This window comes from Carassius carassius, chromosome 24 (assembly GCF_963082965.1).
Source record: "Carassius carassius chromosome 24, fCarCar2.1, whole genome shotgun sequence".
Taxonomy (NCBI): domain Eukaryota; kingdom Metazoa; phylum Chordata; class Actinopteri; order Cypriniformes; family Cyprinidae; genus Carassius; species Carassius carassius.
Window position 1 is genome coordinate 15,018,364 of NC_081778.1, and position 20,290 is coordinate 15,038,653.

The window sequence follows — 20,290 nt, forward strand, 5'->3', positions numbered from 1 at the left end:
ATTCATATTGAAAAAATTACAAAAATGGGTTTCTAATTTGGTAAACTGTGGTTTGATATTCCTAGACCTTATGTTCCAAGTCCAAGCCACCCCACAGGTCACGAGTACGTGAACGGTTTTTTCACGGGTACGTGGGGCTATAGCATGGTTTCGCAGATACACGTGAAACAAGTTTTCACAGGTACGCGTACGTTTTGCCTGTACGTGAAACAGTTTTTTCGCAGGTACGTGAAACAGGATAGTTTCGCAGGTACGCGAGACTGATTTTTCGCAGGTACAGGAAATGGGCCTGCAGGTAAGCAGGACCGGGGTGATAAGACTTCGTGCGAGTAAGTGCGAAGCCACACGGTGGAGACGACCAAGTGTGAGGTAAAAAGGATGCGTTCCAGGTAAAGTCGAGGATTGCAGGGTGGGGTCTGGAAATGTCAAATCTAAGATCGATCTTGATGATTTGGACAGTCCAATTTACAATGATATGAAAAAGAAATATGGGAAATAATTATGGAAGTCATACCCTGGGTTGAGAATTATGGTTTTGCAAATAAGAAAAGCTACCTTTTAAAATAAAAGAGAGCTTGGAAAAATGTGAAAACAAATTAAGAGAATATAAAAAGCGAAAAACAAGCAAAAAGACAAGTTTCAGAAAAATAGCAATTTTTATTTTACTCTTTAAAGCGTTAAATGCTATGCTAACGCTGAGAAATAAATTTCAATGCCATTTAGGAAAGAACTGAAAAATGATAGTTATGTAGAAAATGCTGACAAAAGAACAGATCATGCTGTTCAGAATTCTTCTCTTTATCCCCTTAGAAAACTGCAGTGTACCAAAGTGGACTTTGATCTGGACTCCTGGCTTACCCCTATCGATGCCACAGCAGCACCAGATTCAACCACCACAGCTGCCTCCATCCTACAGAGCAACTGCATCTGCACCGCAGTTCTTACTGCCCGACGAAAGACAAGCACAACTTCGACAGCTTCATCATCATCCAAACCGTCTGCTCTGCCACCAGCAACGTCATTGGAATGATGAAATACTCCATGGCCGGAGTCAGAACCAGATCTAAAGCTCTTGAGAGAGTGACACTGCAGCTGGACAGCCTGAACAAGAAGAAACTGGAGGAAAAGGAGAGCATGTCAGAGCTTTCCCCATGATTCAAGCGGCTGGGCTGAATAGAACTGTGATGGTCTCTCAACCACGGAACGAGAAAGACTTGAAAGAGACACAACGAAGCATATCGTCAAGCAGTGGAAACACTGTGTCAACGGATCAAGACTGAACACCACCAAAATCATGCAGAAGAGCAGAGGAAAAAGACCAGAAAAAGACCAGATCCAGATGTTTGCTTTTACTGGTGGAGAGGGGACATTGAAAAATTTCACTGTGCACATTCGATCAACCAAACGGCGGCTGGACCAGAGAAAGCTGAGGCAGACTGACAACAGAGACTTTCACAGCAGAAGCTGGAGAAGAAGGGGGGAGTCGGGAGCAAAGTCCACCAAGGCCACACAGCACAAACAGATAAGTCTGAAACACACACATTTTCTCTAAAGCTCACTGCAATGAGTAAGTATGCTTGCTCATTTTTCTGCTCACTGCAACGAAGAAAATATGCTTGCTCATATTTCCGCTCTTAGCAATGAAGAAAAATGCTTGCTTTAATACATGATCACATTGGAAGATTAGAAAATGATAAATCTTCTCTCGACAAGAACATAGGCATATAAATTAGCTTACAGTATTTTCCGGACTATAAGTCGCACTTTTTTTCATAGTTTTGCTTGTACTGCGACTTATAGTCAGGTGCGACTTATTTATCAAAATTAATTTGACATGAACCAAGAGAAATGAACTAACAGAAAACATTACCGTCTACAGCCACGAGAGAGCACTCTATGCTGCCAGAGATGCTGCTCAGTGCTCCTGTAGTCTACACTAAGCAGCATAGAGCGCCCTCTCGCGGCTGTAGACGGTAATGTTTTCTCTTGGTTCTTGGGTCTAAATAAATGCGATTTATAGTCCGGTGCGACTTATATATGTTTATTTCCTCGTCATGACGTATTTTCGGACTGATGCGACTTATACTTAGGTGTTACTTATAGTCCGAAAAATACGGTATAAACAAATGCCACATAGATTATGGGTTAATGGAGTTGAAAGGGCTGGCAACTCAGTAATTAGAAAGGATGAAATAGATCCAATTCCAAAATTAAGTGGAAATTTAGTTTGGTCTACTACTGCATCTGGTTATACGGTCAGAGAAAATTTCACTGTACCATTGAGATGTAAAGATTAGAATGGCATGAACTTTAAGCATTGTTTACTACTGTCAGAAAACTGCCTTCAAAATTTGTAAGAAAGAGATATATGGTAATGTGAAACTGGGAAGTGGCCCAGTGCCAAATTCCAACTTTAGCCACAATCCAACAATCGCAATTGTGTATTTACCAGTGTAAACGGAAAAATGATGAATTATGTGAAAAGCTTGTCAAGGCTGCAAAAGACAGTTTCACCTAATTCTGAATTATACCATTCTCTGATTTACATTGCTCACCACATATATCATTGGGAAAAGAGACAATTTTAGAACAAAAATGGTTTCATGTATAGAAACAACAGACCTGAAATGGTTAATCGAGACATAAATTAGATGCCCTGTTTCTGTTGATTTGAGAAATTAACAGCAAATGTTGTTTGATGTTGTTTGATTCTCTTCCACATGTTTCATTGTCCAAAAAGAAGACATTGGTTTATTTGTAAAAATATGTATTTTTTATGTGAACTGGGTGGAGACAGCAGAAGAAAAGGTTGAATACAATCCAACACTGTTTGCATACCGAATGTGTTTGCACGGGCCTGCTGTTAAAGCTGTACGTACAGTCTGTGTGATTGATGACACAATGACAACATTTCTAGCAGCAGAGGAAGTAGACACAAACACTTTGGGCTTTATCTAAATTTGACTTGGGGCTGGTTAAAAATTGCGAACCAGTTCAAGTCACTCCAAAGTCTGATTACAGACACTGTGAACACCAGTTTTTGAATCATTAAGAGCAGCTGGGGTAATTGTGCTCTGTGAAAATTCTCCAGTGCATACACCTATTTTCCCTGTTAAAAAGATAAAGAAACATACAAACAAGACACTGTAAAACTTTAAGAACTTTTGGCTGCTGAGGGTCATAAGCCAGTTTGTCAAAACTGCAGTTTGTAAAAAGGGAGGTGACATTTTTAGGTCATCACCACTAAAAATGGCAAATCTTTATCTGAGAAACTAAAAGAGACAATTCAAAAGATTCTAAAGCTTATCGTGAAAAAGCAACTAATGTGATTTTTGGGCATGTGTTCGTATTGTCGAACGTTCATTTCAAATTATGTTATCAAAGAATTGCCCTTAAGCGCTTTTGCTCATGGGAAGGGCTTGCAACCCCATGACAAACTGACCCTTTATTCCAGAAGCAGAGAAAGCATTTAAGAATATATTATTGCTACAAACATCACCAACACTGGGACTCCCAGACCCAGAGAGAAATTTTGTACAAACTGTTGATGAGAGAATGGGTTTCTGACTTCTGTTCTGCTACAGGATCATGGGGGAGACCTGTGGCCTATTTTTAGAGTAAGCTCGATCCGGTAGAGGCATGCCAAAAATGCCTGAGAGCTGTTGCATCTGCAAAAAAAAAAAGAAAAAGCTATTTTAGCTTCAAGGGAAATTGTGGGGTACTCTGATGTGACTTTGCTCATGCCACACATGGTTTCTGTGATCCTGTTGGAACAGAAAAACATCCCATTGGTCAACGGCCAGGTGTCTCAGGTAAAATGCAATTCTATTAGAAATGCCAAACATCACAATTAAATGATGCACAGTGTTAAATCCAGCTACACTGCTCCCTACGAAGCAGGAAAAAAACATGATTGTTGCCACATTTGAACAGGTCTGTCAACCAAGACCAGATTTTAAAAGAAACCCCCTTAGAAAATGCTGACATAATTCTATTAATTGATGGTTCAGCATCTAGAGACCCAAACAATTGGCAAAAGCAGAGCAAGTTAAGCTGTAACCACTGCATATGCAACAATAACATCTGGAGCGCTCCACGCGCATTGCTCTGCGCAAGCGGCTGAAATCGTAGCATTGACGGAGGCTTGCAAAATTGCTGATGGACAAACAGATACCATTTTTACAAATTCTTGTTATTATTTTGGGGTTTATCATGATTTTGGGGCATTGTGGAAGCACAGGAAATTTATAAAGTCTGATGGTAAGCCTGATTTTAACCATGATAAAATGGCAGCATTGTTTAAAGCAATTTTGCTACCAAAGTTAGTTGCTATCTGCAAATGCGTCACACATTCCAAAAGTTATGATTTTGTAATTTTAGGTAACAAGAAAGCTGATACCACGGCGAAGGACACAGCTATGAGAACAGAACCTTCTTTTACCTGTGTAACATTTAGCAATGATTAATTCACACTCCCTTCTGATTATCTTACAGCTATGCAAGCTTTTGCCACAGCAGATGACAAGAAACAATGGGTGAAGGCCGAGTGCAAACTGAAAACAGGCCGAGTACTGAAGACAGACCATGTCTGCCAAAACACTTTTTCCCACACTATGCAAAACTTGTACATGGCCTAGATCACGAGTAAAGGGGGAATGTTTGATTTGCTTAAATTGATAATATAATGTACAATTGAAAGTATAATTGATAATGCAAATAAAACCATCAGTCAGATGTGACATAAAAGGTTCCAGCGCCACCAGATGGCTACAGCTCAGTAAAGTGATTGACCAGCTGCCCCATACCAAGGGGGACGTCTGGCTGACTTAGGTGAACAAACATACAGTGGTGTACGTGAGCTGAACACGCAGCAACATCACTGTGTGAGGGTGATCTGAAGTCAGTTTGGGCCAACGGATGACAGCGAGGGACTTGAGCTGTTAGGAAACATACCATCCGACCACTGCAGCAAAACTACACGACCAACTCGACAAGAGGGAACACAGGCTGTGGAACGGAGCAGAGAAGTTCTTCCATGCTGTAATTACAACACTTGGGGTCAGCCTTCTTCAGATTTAAGTCAAAATCGCAAGGTATGAACTGATCAAGCATCAAGAAGAAACTACGAGGACTGAGGCCGACTGCACTGCAAGATTTGTCCTGGACCAGCTCTCCGCATCTGCTGGCGGATCTGTTTGTGCTTGTGGGAACTGTATTCAAAACATGTCTAATTCAATTCACAAGTTAACAGCTAGAGAAGTAAATGTCAGTGATGATTGGGAATGGAATTGGTTTCAGGGTTTATGGCAAAAAGAATACATTGGGTTAATTGCCATTTCAGCACTGGCCATTTATTTATTTTTGCTGTGTATGTGGCCTTGTGTAGTGTGAATGATTAGAAGAGCTGTAAATTCAATCATGAAATCTTAAGTAGTTCATCAGATGTTAATGTACAATGTCTTGTGTGAAAGTAAGAACAATGTGAGTGCTTCTGATGAAAATGATGAAGACAATGAGATGCTAAAATCTGACACCTGCAGCAGCTCTACAGAAGAAGAGTAGTAGGGAGCATTACATGCTGTAGAATAAAGAGGGTCTAAAGCAGGTCATTGTCCGTGTTACGAGATGATGCAACTGGAAGGAAAGTTAAGAAAGTTTCTTCTGTTTGAATATCACACTACAATTTTTACATATAATCAAATATAAATGTTATAGTTTTCTTTATAGCTTGCTTATATGTTAGGAATGACTGTTCCATAAAAACAATGCAGATGCTTTATTTCGCCCTTCTGAGAGTAATGGTGTTTTAAATCTTGAATTTACATGATTGATGTAAACTATAAGGGTAATGTGCTCACACATTTTTCTACATTTAATCAATATAAGTGATCAATAATGATCAAAAGGGAGGAGTGTTATGGAAAGTTTTGGTTTTGTTAATTTGGCATTGATTGCATTAATCTCATTTAGGTATCTTTTAACATACAATGATCAAGGTAGTATATGTAGTCCATAGGGACACTAAGTTCTTTGTGTAACCTGTGCATGTAACTGCTTTAGGCTGAAAAACAACTTCTAAAGAGGAACTATGTACCAGGACGGTCCGTACCAGTGAGAGGTGCATGAGATGTACATGAGTTATGAGGTGATGTGCACTGGGCAACATGATTGGCTCAAAGGTCCTAGTCTGTCCTTCAATGTATCTTTTTACATACTATAAAAAGTGGGCTGTGAGTCTGTGTGTTATCTCTTTGCACACAGACTCAGAAGCTGTGTGTAAACCAGATCATTCTCTGCAGAGAATTAAAACAATACAAAGACAAAACTCGGTTTGGTTTTTCATTCTCAGTCTCTACAAATTGTTATTGAATTATAATTCCCACAACACGTCTCACCTGGGCTAAAAAGACAAAAAGGACTGGACTGCTGCTGAGTGGTCCAAAGTTATGTTCTCTGAAATCAGGGTCCCAGAGTCTGGAGGAAGAGAGGAGAGGCACACAATCCACGTTGCTTGAGGTTCAGTAAAAAAATGTTCATCGTCAGTGAGGGTTTGTGGTGCCATGTCATCTGCTGGTGTTGGTCCACTGTGTTTATTGAGGTCAAAGGTCAACACAGCCGTATACCAGGAAGTTTTAGAGCACTTCATGCTTCCTGCTGCTGACCAACTTAGATGGAGATTTCATTTTCCAACAGGACTTGGCACCTGCACACAGTGCCAAAGCTACCAGTACCTGGTTTAAGGACCATGGTATCCCTGTTCTTAATTGGCCAGCAAACACGCCTGACAAGTATAATATATAAGTTTCACTTTTTGATTGGAATTAGTGAAATAAATCAACTTTTTGATGATATTCTAATTGTGAAGAGGAAGATGCGATATGTCAGACCCAACAATGCAGAAGAGCTTAAGGTCACTATCAGAGCAACCTGGGCTCTCATAACACCTGAGCAGTGCCACAGACTGATCGACTCCATGCCACGCCGCATTGCTGCAGTAATTCAGGCAAAAGGAGCCCCAAACTAAGTATTGAGTGCTGTACATGCTCTTACTTTTCATGTTCATACTTTTCAGTTGGCCAAGATTTCTAAAAATTCTTTCTTTCCAAGGTTCACTTTTTGATTGGAATTAGTGAAATAAATCAACTTTTTGATGATATTCTAATTATATGACCAGCACCTGTATTTAATATACGAGTTTCACAATTTGAGTTGTATTACTGAAATAAATGAATTTTTCTACTTTAATTAGATGCATCTGGAAAATGTGATCCAGTGGTTAAGGAATTGGGGTTCTCCAAGTCATTAGCCAGCATTATTTAAAAAGCTTAGTTTAATCCCGTTTCTTGAAGTAATCCTGTAATTGACCATTGTGCTTTATAATACAGCAGATGCAGATGGATAAAGTAGTTGGAGTTAATTATACTGATTGCAGTCCCTGGAAATCCCTCTCTTTCTATGTATTTCTAACATACTGTATGCAAAAGGTCAGAGATTCGTTGGTTCGATTAGGTTATTCAGAAGATACCCTGCGTGTTATTCAAGGACACACAGGAAGTTTAGCGATCAAGAAGTCAACAGTTAAAGGGATAGTCCACCCAAAAGTGATTTTTTTTTATCATCATTTATTCACCCATGCTGTTCCAAACCTTTATGAATTTCTTTGTTCTGTTGAATGAAAAATACAATTTTCTGAAGAATCTAGGTAACAAAACAGTTGCTTTAAAAGTATGGAGAATAAAAAATATTATGAAAGTTTTTTTTTCAGAAGTGTGTTTTAATCCATAGAAATACACTTTTGTAGGAGGTGACATATCAAACTTGTGTTTAATAATTCCAAAAGTTACTTGAAGTGAGAGCATAATCTAGTCACGCTGCAAGAGAGCATCATATGTGTGTGCAAATTTTGCCCCTTTTTTTGATACTGGGTTTTCATTTATCAAGCTCAAATTTTTCAAATTTCTTCACTTTAGTTTGCATGCTTTATTGCATACTTCATATGCAGTTATAATGGTCTGTTAGTAACTTAAATGCACATTTAAAATATGCAATCCGCATATTTTCATTTGTACAAGTCTGACCGTGTTGAACTTTTCTTTTATGTCAGTGACCAATTTAGTACATAACTGAAGCATGTAGAAACTTGACAGTCTGTGATCCTGTAGGATTATGGGAAATGGATACCATTTGCAAAACAGGTGTCTGTTTTTAAACAAGTGAGCTCCTAGAGAATTTGTCTTAAAAGGTTCAGAGTTTATTTTATACTAAAAGATAAAACGACCACAGTGGCAGGATGCTATCATTAGCTGATCTCAGTTCTCAAAATGTGTTTCCTTTAGCAAGTTCCTGTTTGTCTGTCTGAAAAACACAGAAAACTAGTACAGTGATTCGTGTTGTTGTATTATATTATAAATTATTGTATTACTTCGTATTCAGTGTACTCACACACTTTCATTTCAGTATCTACACTTTCAGAAGCCAAATATGCAAATCTCTAATTTCTTCCCAAATTTACGCATCCAATATGATGGGAAATTTTTTTTAATGCCTCTTAGCCATTTTCAATGAACAAAGTAGACAGCTAACGTAGGCAGCGAAACATTTGTTATCACTAGATCACACACTTGTGTGAAGTGCCAGCAAACCCCGCAAATTGTCCGGTCTCGGAAGAGAGGACTACTTGTTTACAAAAGAAAAGAAATAGGGGGAAAAAAGATGCCATTCTTTAACAGAATCACTCACATGACATCAATAACGGTTTTATTGTGCAAAACGGCAACTTTTGGCAAGTTTGTATCTGGTGGGATGATGCGCCACAGGAACAGAGAAGCGATTCACGTCCATTCTATGTGGTGAATAACCAAATAAGGACATTAAAACAGGCTTCGTCTCAAAACCTCGTGAGCTGCCTATGTGGACAGCGTTTCGGTCTTCAATGGGGCGTTCCAAGTGATGCTCAAGATGCTGACTAGGTGGATGCGCAGTGCACTAGTTTTTGAGACGCGGCCGTCATTTCCAACTAAAGGATGTAAGTCGAGTGACTCAGATGTTACAGAAACAGGGGGAGCACTGACGTGACGACAAGAAGTGCAACGTGCCGCTGCTCGTGTCTCACTCGCCATAAAAGCCACGAGCGCGAGAGTGTTTCAACACACACCAGCAACTACCTGATCGCCACGAGCTCTGCCAACATAAACGTAAATATAATTCTTTAATAATTATTATTACATAGAAATATAAAGGACAATAATTAGCCTTGGAATGATATTTTAATTTCTCACGATGATGATGCTTCATTAGCTACTAACTGTTTAAAATGTCACAAATGTTGCCTTAAATCTTTAAAATAAGGCTGCAGTGAAGTGCATTGTACTAATTTGACCACTTTGAATTTTATTACTAACTTACAGTATATCAGAACGTACAGAAAGTTCTAATCTCATGAGTCAAGGAACTGCATGAAGTTGTTAACTAAAGCAAGTTTTATTTTATTTACTGGTAGACTGTTTAAAATGCTAGTTGTTTAACTTTTGCAAGACTGATGCAGGATTGAGGATTTGATGTAATACCACTAAGACTGAGTTGTTTGAGCAATACATAGGGTGGATCTTGTGTTAACAGAGATGCCTCTTGTATTTGACTTCCACATTTACTTTGCAATGTGCTTTGCACAATACTGATTTGCAGCTGGCATCTCAACTCAGCAGACATCCGTTGCAGGAAACTGATATTTTTCCAAGTTGTTCTCGATGAAGACATAAAACGATTGTCTCATTCCTTAGCATTGCTGACAACTATTATTAATATTCTTTTCCCTCCTTCTAGAAGGCCCTCTGCAAAATTTGTGTTTACCCTGAAAACATAAGTTTGGATTCACTGCAAAAAGAGGAAGAACAGAAGACCTCTGTCTCAGTTGCAATAACTGATTTTCTGAACAGAGAGCAGGATGGAGAAGATGAAGGACAGTAAGGTAGAGTATTTTCTCCTCTGACTCTGCCTTTATACAGAATGAGTGGTTTTGTTAGCTTTCTTCTTTATGATTCATAAGTAAATGCTTTACATATGTCATTTAGACATTTAGTCATAAATGAAATTCATGTCACATTCATTTTTAATGTAGTTTATTATTCAGTATTACTAGTACTAAATTACAGCTTCATCATTAACAGTGAGTAATTACAAATATATTTTAATACATCACAAGTTTTAAGAGAAATAACATTAAATTATACTTTAGTTTATCAAAAATTAATATTTATTAATTTATTAATAATGTGATTAACGCGATTAATCACATTTTTTTCTGCTATTAATAGCATTGTTATGCATAAAACTAATAATGCATTCAAAATTAGTGTATTGTGCACTTTTTTCATTTAAAAGTAGTCCTACTGCTAGGCCAGTGGTTTTCAACCTGTGGTCCGCGGCCCCCTAGCTTTATAGCACAATTTTCCACGGCCCTGACCTGCAGTATGCTATCCAATCCAATCAGAATGCATTGCGCCTAGCGCGAGAACAGAACAGACTGGGCATATGCCTAACTCCAGGTTCACACACTGTCTGATATGCGCCTTTTTTCCGAGCCCATGTTAACGGATCAGAGCGTTCACACTGCACGCGGTAAAAGGCTTGAAATAAAAACATGCGAATATAATTAATATCTAACACATGAGCATAGAGAGAGTTGTGAGTGCACAGGACGCAGTTTAAGTGAGAGGAGACATGTTTTAAGTGCACACACTCTCTCCGCGCAGAGCAGCGTGTATCTGAGCAAGTACGTCTGGTTTTGTGACAGCGCAAAGGAAATCTGCGTGCGAACAGAGAGATTCGCGCTCGTGCATTATTTTAATGTGTTTTTGTGTTATATCAATGCGCTCTTGCTGCTGACCGCATACACATACTGTATACACACTGCAAACACCTGAGGCACTGCTACAATTAATGAGCTCTATGAACAATGCATGGCAAAAAAAAAAAAAAAAGTCCCTGGACACGGTCTATTAGTCTATACAAGTCTATGCATTTTGTTACACCTTTACTATAGTGATCATTTTGACTTATGTCTGTTCTAGAGACGTTACAATTTTTTTTATAAAGCTCTAAATGGTTTTCTTTTGGAAATATGTTTCAAATTAATCCTGAATGCATTTATGAATGTAAAAGCATATTGATGTGTGTCACAATCGCAAAATTGATCAAAGAAATCGCGATAGGTTTTTTTTTTTTTTGTCCATATCGCACAGTATATGAACAGTTCACTATATGAACAAAAGTGTAATAACATCAGGCTCCTTCCTAGAGACCTGCACGATCGCGGGACCCATCGCAGCAGAGCACGGCACGGGAAAAGACTTGATGGGCGTGTAGAGACTCGTGTGTGCGGGATGCGAGAGAGTAATTAGGGTGATCTCACACTAGGTAAACTTAACCGTGCCAGAGTGAATTTGACCCCCAAAACCTGGTTCGTTTGACTAGTGTGATCGTTCAGTTCAACAGTCCCTGGCTCAGTTGGAAGAGGTGGGCAAGAGCATAGTTCAGTTATATATAGATCAGTGAGTGTGAGCGCTAACTTTACCGGAGTGAAGATCTTCTGATACGTGCTGCATGATTGCGTGAATATTTCTGAGCGGCAAAAGCGATAGATCTCTAAAGCAGGATATTGTGAGAGGGACGTGTGTTACCGCGTCCCAAAGAACTCAAAATAATAAACCACAAAAAATTATTCACTCCTGTGTTGAGTGAGAGTGCTGTCAGGAACTTCCTATTTTCAACTTATAAAGTTGTGATTATGAGCTTGTTGCATTCTTTTCTGTTAAAAAAATAACAATGGACAGTGGTTTGTGAAAGTTGATGCTTAGCCTAAATAATCTGATCAGGAGCATCCCCTCCTGTGACCCATGATTTGTCTGTATGTGTATTCAGAGTCGGTGAGCAACTGACTTTCATAATAATAAAAAACTGTGTTAATGCGCGATAAAATAATTGTCGGCGTTAATCCATTAATCTGTTAACGCGATAATAACACGTTAACTTGCTCAGCTCTAGAACCTACATATACAGTCCCGATTATCAAGAAAGAAGTCAAAAAAGCATGCTAAAGTTTAGTATAGATTTAAAAAGAATGCATTTTAATTGCAGATGACATTCGATTAAGTTTCCTTAAAAAAAAAAACATTCAATTTGCATTTTGTAAGCACTCTTATAAAAGAATGCTAAAGTGTCCTTCCTCTTCATGAGATTAAATGCAGAAATTATGGTGTTACATGTATTATGCATAACCTGCTTATTTTTATGGCAATTGTTTTCTAGATATGTTTTCATAAAGTGTGCTATAGTTTGTGATATAGGTTTTACTACAATGTTCCAATATACAGAAAATGTGGTTAACATGCAAGAACTGTAGTAAATATTTAGGGGATGCGTATGGGAATCTGGTGTAGATTTTAAATGTTGTGATTTGTTTTTAATTCCCTCATGATTTGCAAGCTGATTGTGTAATGTGTTTCGCTAGTGGGTTTATTGAGATATCCTTGGTTAATGTCTGTTCAGGCTATTAGTTTTCAAATAATTTGACTCATCGCCTTAAGATATATAAAAAATACAGTGGGAGTATTGGAACATTGTATAAACTGCTTTTGCATCTTGGATTGCATCATGTCATTTGATTTTAAGAAACCAAGATGTGCAAAGGGAACCAACAACGAGAAATGAATGTTTACAGCAGGGTTCAGTTGGCATGTTCAGACTTGAACATAAAATGAACAGCATCCTGACTGGTTCTTACTTGTTTTACAATGGGCCAACAGAATGGAATTTTCCAATCCAAGTATGCCAATTTTGCATCCATTGCAGCTCATTATAAATCTATTAAGTGAGTCTAACACTATGTGTATTGATTTAATAAATTAATGTGGTCAGTTCCATTCGGGCGGATGGGGGTTGCATGGTGAGATTTTGTGCGCATATATATATGTGTGTGTGTGTGTGTGTGTGTGTGTGTGTGTGTGTGTGTGTGTGTGTGTGTGTGTGTGTGTGTGTGTGTGTGTATTAAATATTAATATTAAATATATTAAAAGAGGAGTGCAGTGTTTCTTTTCATACTGACATTTGCCAAATGCAGTACTGAGGAAGTTCCTCAGAAGCAATCCACTACAGATTATTATAACTTCATGGAAAACCATTGCAAATTACCTTTAAAAAATGTCAAACAAATGTCACCTAATACACCATATAACAGGCCTTCAGACAGTTAATCTGTATTATCTATTACCCACATAGCGAAACTAGTGAGAACTAGTAGGAACTCGCCTAAAGCTGTGTGGGGTTTTTTGTGTGGTATCCTGTGCCACTGACATGTATTTGTTTCATCAGTCAGGCAGATTTTAACTCTTTAATCTCTGGCCAACTTAGGTTCTTCTGCAGCCGTACAGAAAATACATTGTTGACAGTGAGCTTAGGTTGTAATTTTTCTGAATTTGCCTCAAGATATAGGAACAGACCCAGAGAATCAGAGCAGCCAGACAGTTTCAGATTTTGTTCAGGAAAAAATGACACATAGAGACAGGCTTTCCAGTTATTATTGCTTACACAATTTATGCAGCTGTCTTGTTCCACTTTCACACATACTCTGGAAAATACTGTATTGTGTAATATGTCGGAATTTTTGAACCATTTAGAACTGAATTGAGAATGTCTTTAGACTCAGTTCAGTTGCTGAATTGAAGTACAGTAGCAAACAAGGATGCAGAACTGCATTTTGAATTTGAATGTGAGGAAGTATAATTCAAATGAATTGAAATTTTACGGATTTCATAGCTGTAATTTTTTTATAGGGTTTATCAACTTCAAAAATAGTAAAAGTTTGTAGACCTTACAAACAGGATATTGAATGAGTAAGTGTGACTACTGAGTGTAACATAAACATAGGCGGCTCTGCTGTTCTTTTTCTGGTTGGTTTTGTTTTTGGACCCCCAAATTGATGATCCTCAGTTTCTATCTTGCTTTCATCTCTACTCTTTACAATTTTGCATGTCACAGTACGTGTATTGCTTCTTTTTGTCAGGGGGACAAAATGTCCTTTGTGACATGTTACCTGATGTTCTGCGTGTCCACGGCTGTCATTGGCTCCTTGCAGTTTGGCTTCAACACAGGCGTCATCAATGCACCCGATGTGGTAAGTGTTCATTATGCGAGTAGAATTAAACTTCAGAAAACAACACCTCATTACTTTATCACTCATTGTGAATCAAATCTCTCTGTTGATGATCAGAAAGTGAAGAACTTCATCAGAAACGTGTCTTTGGAGCGCACTGGAATGCCAATGGACGAATCCACTTTGACAACAGTGTGGAGTATAACTGTTTCCATTTTCAATGTTGGCGGCATGATCGGGTCTCTTAGTGTTGGCACTCTAGTTGACAAGCTAGGGAGGTGAGAAAATAAAAAATTCACAGTTTCTTTTAACATAAAACAAATGTACACACTTCGTTACAAAACTTTCCTCTATTCATCATCCATCTTCTCATTACAGATGGAAATCCATGCTTCTGTCCAACATCCTGGCTCTGATTGGTGGAGTCCTGATGGGTTTATCCAGCGTGTGCCACTCTTATGAGTTGATAATAGTGGGTCGTCTTGTTATTGGTGCATTCTGTGGCCTGTGTACAGGATTGACGCCCATGTTTGTGGGTGAAATTGCTCCAACAGCATTGCGAGGGGCTTTTGGTACCCTTCATCAGCTTGGTGTGGTCATCGGCATCCTAGTTGCCCAGGTTAGATTTTCCTATCTATGAATGTTGATAAGGGATTGCTCACATTATAAAAGAAACTATCTGTCATTATTTATTCAGTCTTTTCTCATTCAAACCCCATATAATAGTCTTGATGAAAAGACACTGAAGCTTGAAAAAAATTTAAAAGCATCATAAAAGTGAAGGCTTTAGTCCCTATTTATTGTACTTCGTCAGAATTGATCCTTACTGCTTTGCAATCTATTTATTATGTTTACTAAAAAAATAAGTTATAAAAGGGTCATTTTTGTGGATTTCATGGTAGATCTTAGGTCTGGAGTCATTGCTGGGGTCTCAGTCTTTGTGGCCACTGTTGTTGGCCCTGACGGCAGTGCCTGCAGTGTTACAGAGCATCATGCTGATCTTTTGCCCGGAGAGCCCTCGATACCTGCTGATCAGTCTGAACCAGGAGGATGAGGCACGCCAAGGTGAGCCTGCTATGACTGCTATGGACTGAAAAATGATTCTAGGGGCCCCTGGCGATTTCAACTCCGGGCCTAAGCCCAACCCCCCTCCCTCAATCACAGAAGTGCTGGAGCAGCTAAAGTGCATTTACTCTTCTGTGCTGACTATGTATGTCTTTCTCTCTTTGTTTTGCTCTCAGTGCTGATACGACTTCGTGGGTATTCAGATGTGGAGGACGACATTCGTGAGATGAAGGAAGAGGCCATGAAGATGTCCATGGAGAAGAAGGTTTCTATTCTAGAGCTGTTCCGTAACTCCGCTTACAGGCAGCCTCTTATTATCGCCATAGTCCTGCAGCTGTCCCAACAACTCTCCGGCATCAACGCTGTAAGTCTCACACTCCACACTTCAAACAAAAGTTCCCACACCAGTTACGTACAAATCAGATGTTTGATTAGCTCATCCCTTAAAACATTTCTATAGCCAACAGTGCCTTGTTTTCCAGGTAAAAATACTTAACACATCCATCAAACAAGACATCTTTACTCTATTTTTTTTTTTGCTTTGCAAAAGCTTTGGGTTTTGAGGTATAGAAATAAAAAAAATAAATGCAGTTCTTTATATATTTAGGCTGTCAATTTTACAATGTTAATTTAATCAATTAATGATGGAAAGAAATATGCATTAAAATCTTTATGCATTTAATGGACATGTCCCGCTCCACCTTTGACCTGTACGTCATCTTATCATTGCAAGCGGCAGTGACAAGCACAATGCAAAACAATAAAGAAAGAAAAATTCAAAATCCATATAGAAGATTAGTCAGAACATATTTATTAAGTCCACATTGGAAAAAAATTATATGCTTTAACTAGATGGATTGCTGTGGTCTGTATATATACTATGTACTATTATATACTATATTTATTTTTCCCTCATTGGCAGTTTTTTATGCATAAAAACAGTCGAGATGATAAAATTAAACATTTATTTTAATAATACTCTAACAAGTTGTAATACATTACATAATTTTCCTCAGTAAATGTATCTTTATTTTTAAATAATGTTTAGATTTTTTAACTGAAAAACAAGACAAACATATTAATGATTTTTTGCAGTGTTTTTTCAACCCTTAATTCTTGAACTTCTATCGATTTCTAAGGCTTCCTTGCATGTTTCCCCCCTCTTCAGCATATAATGTTGATTTGAATCGCCATAAATGTTGAAAAGCTGTGTTTTCTGTAAATTTTCCAGGTAATTTATTACTCTACGGAGATCTTCAGAAATGCAGGTATCACTGAGGCAGTCTTTGCCACCATTGGAGTGGGTGCAGTCAACACTCTCTTCACTGTCATCTCTGTGAGTTCACACAGCTGAGCTAAAACACTCACATAAACAAAAACCATCCTCGTTATTTGCCATTTTTTAAGACTTTTATGAGGAGCATACTAAAATGTTGTTACTTGAGGGCTGTGTTTTGATTCTCCCTCTGCTTTGCTCAACAGCTCTTCCTGGTGGAGAGGGCAGGAAGAAGAACTCTTCATATGATCGGTCTGGCTGGAATGGCTGTCTGTACTCTGCTTATGACCATTTCTCTTGGTCTTGTGGTGAGCTTGGGACTTTTGGGACTTATATATATCATTACATATCATTAAATAGCTCTAAATGATAAGCCACTAACATTTTTATGTCTTTTCTGTTCTTAAGAACCCTACAGGAGCGACAGCAGAAAGTACTGCAAATGTGACTGCCATCTCCGAATCTGCATCTGCAGGGGTCAGTGTATGATCTTACTAAAGAATTACAACTTACATCTGTGTTGGAAGTCATTCCCCTAAATGTATCGTTTCTCTATTTCTCTCTCCAAATGGTTCAATTTGTGTATACGGCTAGCAGGGAACTTCAGCGATCAGCATTCTGGCCATTTTGGCAGTGTTCGGATTTGTGGCCAGTTTTGAGATGGGCCCAGGACCAATCCCATGGTTCATAGTGGCAGAGTTATTCGCTCAAGGTCCACGTCCGGCAGCCATCGCTGTGGCGGGATGCTGCAACTGGACCGCCAGCTTTCTTGTCGGGCTGCTTTTCCCGAAACTATTGGTGAGAGCCTTGTCAATGAATTCATCAGTATCACACTTTTCAAGAGCACAAAAGCTAAACACATTGTGATCTTGCTTCCTTTGCAGAAACTTTGTGAGGCGTACGTCTTTATCATATTCCTCATCCTCCTTATCATCTTCTTCGTGTTTACCTACTTCCGGGTTCCCGAGACCAAAGGCCGGACGTTTGAGGACATCGCCAGTGGGTTTTCCAATGCTGCAGGCTCCAGTGCTACAAACTACACTTCCCCAGAGGGTGCCATCACAATGCCAGTATCCCCAACAACAGACAAGATTCAGATGGCTGAATTACCTGGTCACGAAAATAGATGAGCAAACCTATAGAAAAATAAAACATAACCCACACAATGAACACATACAGCCCACAACAGAGAACAGATGCAGCTAAATAATGGGCATTATTAGAAAGAGATAGCTTGGCATATTTATCAAGTAGATCAGTGAGATGGACTACTTGGTATCACACATCGGTGTTTTGACAAATATATTCCAGTGTTGCACTGCAAGTGTTACAGATAGCAGCTGTTAAAATAATTTTCTTTCGTCAAATCACTGTGGCTTTTTTATTATTATTGAGTTGAGTTAGCTCCCGAAAAGGTGATAGGGTTTTAAAAATGTCCATGTCCACTGACTTGGAGGTACTAAACAATCTTATGTTTTTGAAAACCTTTTTATGATTGGCAGTTATGAAGTCATTATGAGCTAGGAAGTGTTTGTTACAAGTGATCGCAGATGTTAAATTACTGTAAGTTTAATTAGACTTAGAGTTTAGTTGTATTTTTAAGATGACTAAAATTCTACTGAGCACTAAGCACTTGTCAGTAATCATGGCATATTAAACTGATTACTTTGACTTAAATAGTTGGTTAGCAAAAAAAATAAATGCCCCATATTTCTCAGAAACCTAAAGCAGCTGTATAAAGTTGCTTTAAATCCGATTGAATATGTGCTAATCAGACTTGCGATGAACTGCTGTCCATTTGACTCCTGTTTTGCTGTAATTTCTAAGAGTCACAAGCACCTGACCTTTTGGACAAAGGACTAATTTAACTGTTTAAATCGGATTTTAAATTCTAGATTTTCACTATGTTTTGGGGTGTCCCTTACATGTCCAGTTATATATTTGATATATAATATTATAATTATATTCTCTCTAACAAGTTGTATATTACACAATTTTTACAGTTACATTTTTAAATAATGTTTAGATATTTGAACTGAAAAACAAATCAAACTTATTAATGAATGAATGTCCAGTTATGTATTTCAGCATGTATTGCTGTTTATGTAGATGATATTGGTTGTAAAAGTCCCGCTGAAGGGATGAAGTATCAGTGTTTAAATGGTGTTCAAAAGTTAAGTATTTCTCATGATGATTGTCACTCAACATGACTCAATGGACAGTATTTATACAGAATCATATGAAAGTTAATTATGTCACCAGTCATCACAATCACACATTTATTGTTTAATAGTTGTTTGTTAATTATTGTTTGTATTTATAGTTTTTATATTTCTATTTTCAATTTCATATGTTTTTTTATTTTTATTATTATTATTATTCAAACAACTGTGTCCTAAATGTGTGAGTGTATGTAATACCATGAGCACTTGGAAGCATATTTATTTTGTGAGATTGACCAGATTAAAACATTCCCATTGCACATGATTTGATTTGAATGTTTGTGACAGTTCACATCAAAGGAACCGTATATATTTTGTGTCATGACAGGTCTGTTTCTTATCATGTTGCATCATATCATACAAGTCAAGTATCCAAATAGATATTGCTTTAATTGTAAACTACAATAACGGAATAGTTTACTCTAATGATAATAGCATCAGGTTTATTTACATATATATATTTTTTAAAGAGGATCTTCCATTGTGCTTTAATTATGCACTTTAATTAGACTTTTAACAACACACGCTTAAAACGAATTAAATATTTATTTTTGTCTCTCTCTCACTACTGTTACATTGTACACTTACGATATGACACGACATAAGATTATTTTATTTTTGCAAAATCTCTAAATCTTGACAACTTCCCCTGCTCATCGATACTGATTTTTTTTTCTAAACGAAGTTGGCTTTCTGTACTTGTAGAGACTTGCCATGGCTTTAATACCTCCATTGGGACTACGGAACTGGATAAAACAAAATAGAGGTAAAAAAAAAAAATGATAAAAATAAATTTTTGTAAAGGAGGAGATTGCGTCAAAGACTGTGAGTGGAAAAAATGGTCAGATTATACGGTTTCTTTTTCACTTGTGTGTTGATTGACCGGACAGAATGATCAGGCTTCTCCCGAGTTTACTTTTATAACTGGATTCATTCGAGTCACTGTGTCCATCAGGGGGCGCTGTTTTAAAAGACATAGTTGAACAACACTGTAGACTTCTGGAGTTCAGCAGCTTCTGTATGACTGTCTACATTGAATAACATTTGTAGCCTATGTGTGTGTGGAAAATGGGACATGACCAAACCTAGAAGAAAATATTCAAAATATGTTTTTTTTTTTCAGGAAAAAAAGAAGGAATTGAAAGAAGAGAGGAAAAGAAAACACACAGGCAGGTTTCCAAGCTTCTTTTACTGAGTGATGCATATTTCCAATTTGGCTGGCTGTGCCCTATCTGCGTGCCAAACCAGAGCCTTCAACAAATTTGACTGTGAGAGCGTCTGTCTCCTGCATGTCTAGACACTTTTTCTGAAAACAAGATGAACTAGTTCTAGGCTTTCCATCATGGTGAGTGGCTAAAGTCAGTTTACTGGTCCCTTCATCCCTCCCTCTCTCTCTCTCTCTCTCTCTCTCTCTCTCTCTCTCTCTCTCTCTTCATTCTTTGCTCAGTGACTTCTCAGTCATAATCATCATCATACATAAATACTCCTCCCTGCTCCCCCACCCCCTCTCTTTCTCTCCTCTCTTTAATCTGAGATAAAAACGAGCAGACAGACTCCTCCTCCCTTCCCTTCCCTTCC

At 38.1% G+C, this 20,290-nt stretch overlaps 1 protein-coding gene across 2 annotated transcripts; it reads left to right on the forward strand.

Annotated features, from left to right (window-relative positions):
- Positions 1 to 9,060: 9,060 nt before the first annotated feature.
- LOC132102908 (solute carrier family 2, facilitated glucose transporter member 3-like) lies at positions 9,061 to 18,227 on the forward strand. Of its 2 annotated transcripts, none has more exons than XM_059507627.1 (12): positions 9,061 to 9,194; positions 9,823 to 9,967; positions 14,060 to 14,170; positions 14,267 to 14,427; positions 14,528 to 14,768; positions 15,052 to 15,214; positions 15,391 to 15,578; positions 16,446 to 16,550; positions 16,697 to 16,798; positions 16,899 to 16,967; positions 17,088 to 17,288; positions 17,375 to 18,227. In XM_059507627.1, exons 2-12 carry the CDS (start codon positions 9,944 to 9,946, stop codon positions 17,618 to 17,620), a joined length of 1,611 nt encoding a protein of 536 aa, XP_059363610.1. In that variant the 5' UTR covers positions 9,061 to 9,194; positions 9,823 to 9,943; the 3' UTR covers positions 17,621 to 18,227. The 2 variants fall into 2 exon arrangements, with proteins under 2 accessions (XP_059363610.1, XP_059363611.1); XM_059507628.1 differs by having other exon boundaries at positions 9,062 to 9,194; positions 9,826 to 9,967.
- The last annotated feature ends 2,063 nt before the right edge of the window (positions 18,228 to 20,290 follow it).

What these genes read in the sequence shown, in the direction of transcription:
- LOC132102908 (XM_059507627.1), top strand. Translation starts at nt 9,944, where the DNA reads ATGGAGAAGATGAAGGACAGTAAG. An exon ending in CTAGTTGACAAGCTAGGGAG is followed by an intron (nt 14,428 to 14,527) that starts GTGAGAAAATAA and finishes TTCTCATTACAG; the next exon opens with ATGGAAATCCATGCTTCTGT. An exon ending in TGCTTTTCCCGAAACTATTG is followed by an intron (nt 17,289 to 17,374) that starts GTGAGAGCCTTG and finishes CTTCCTTTGCAG; the next exon opens with AAACTTTGTGAGGCGTACGT.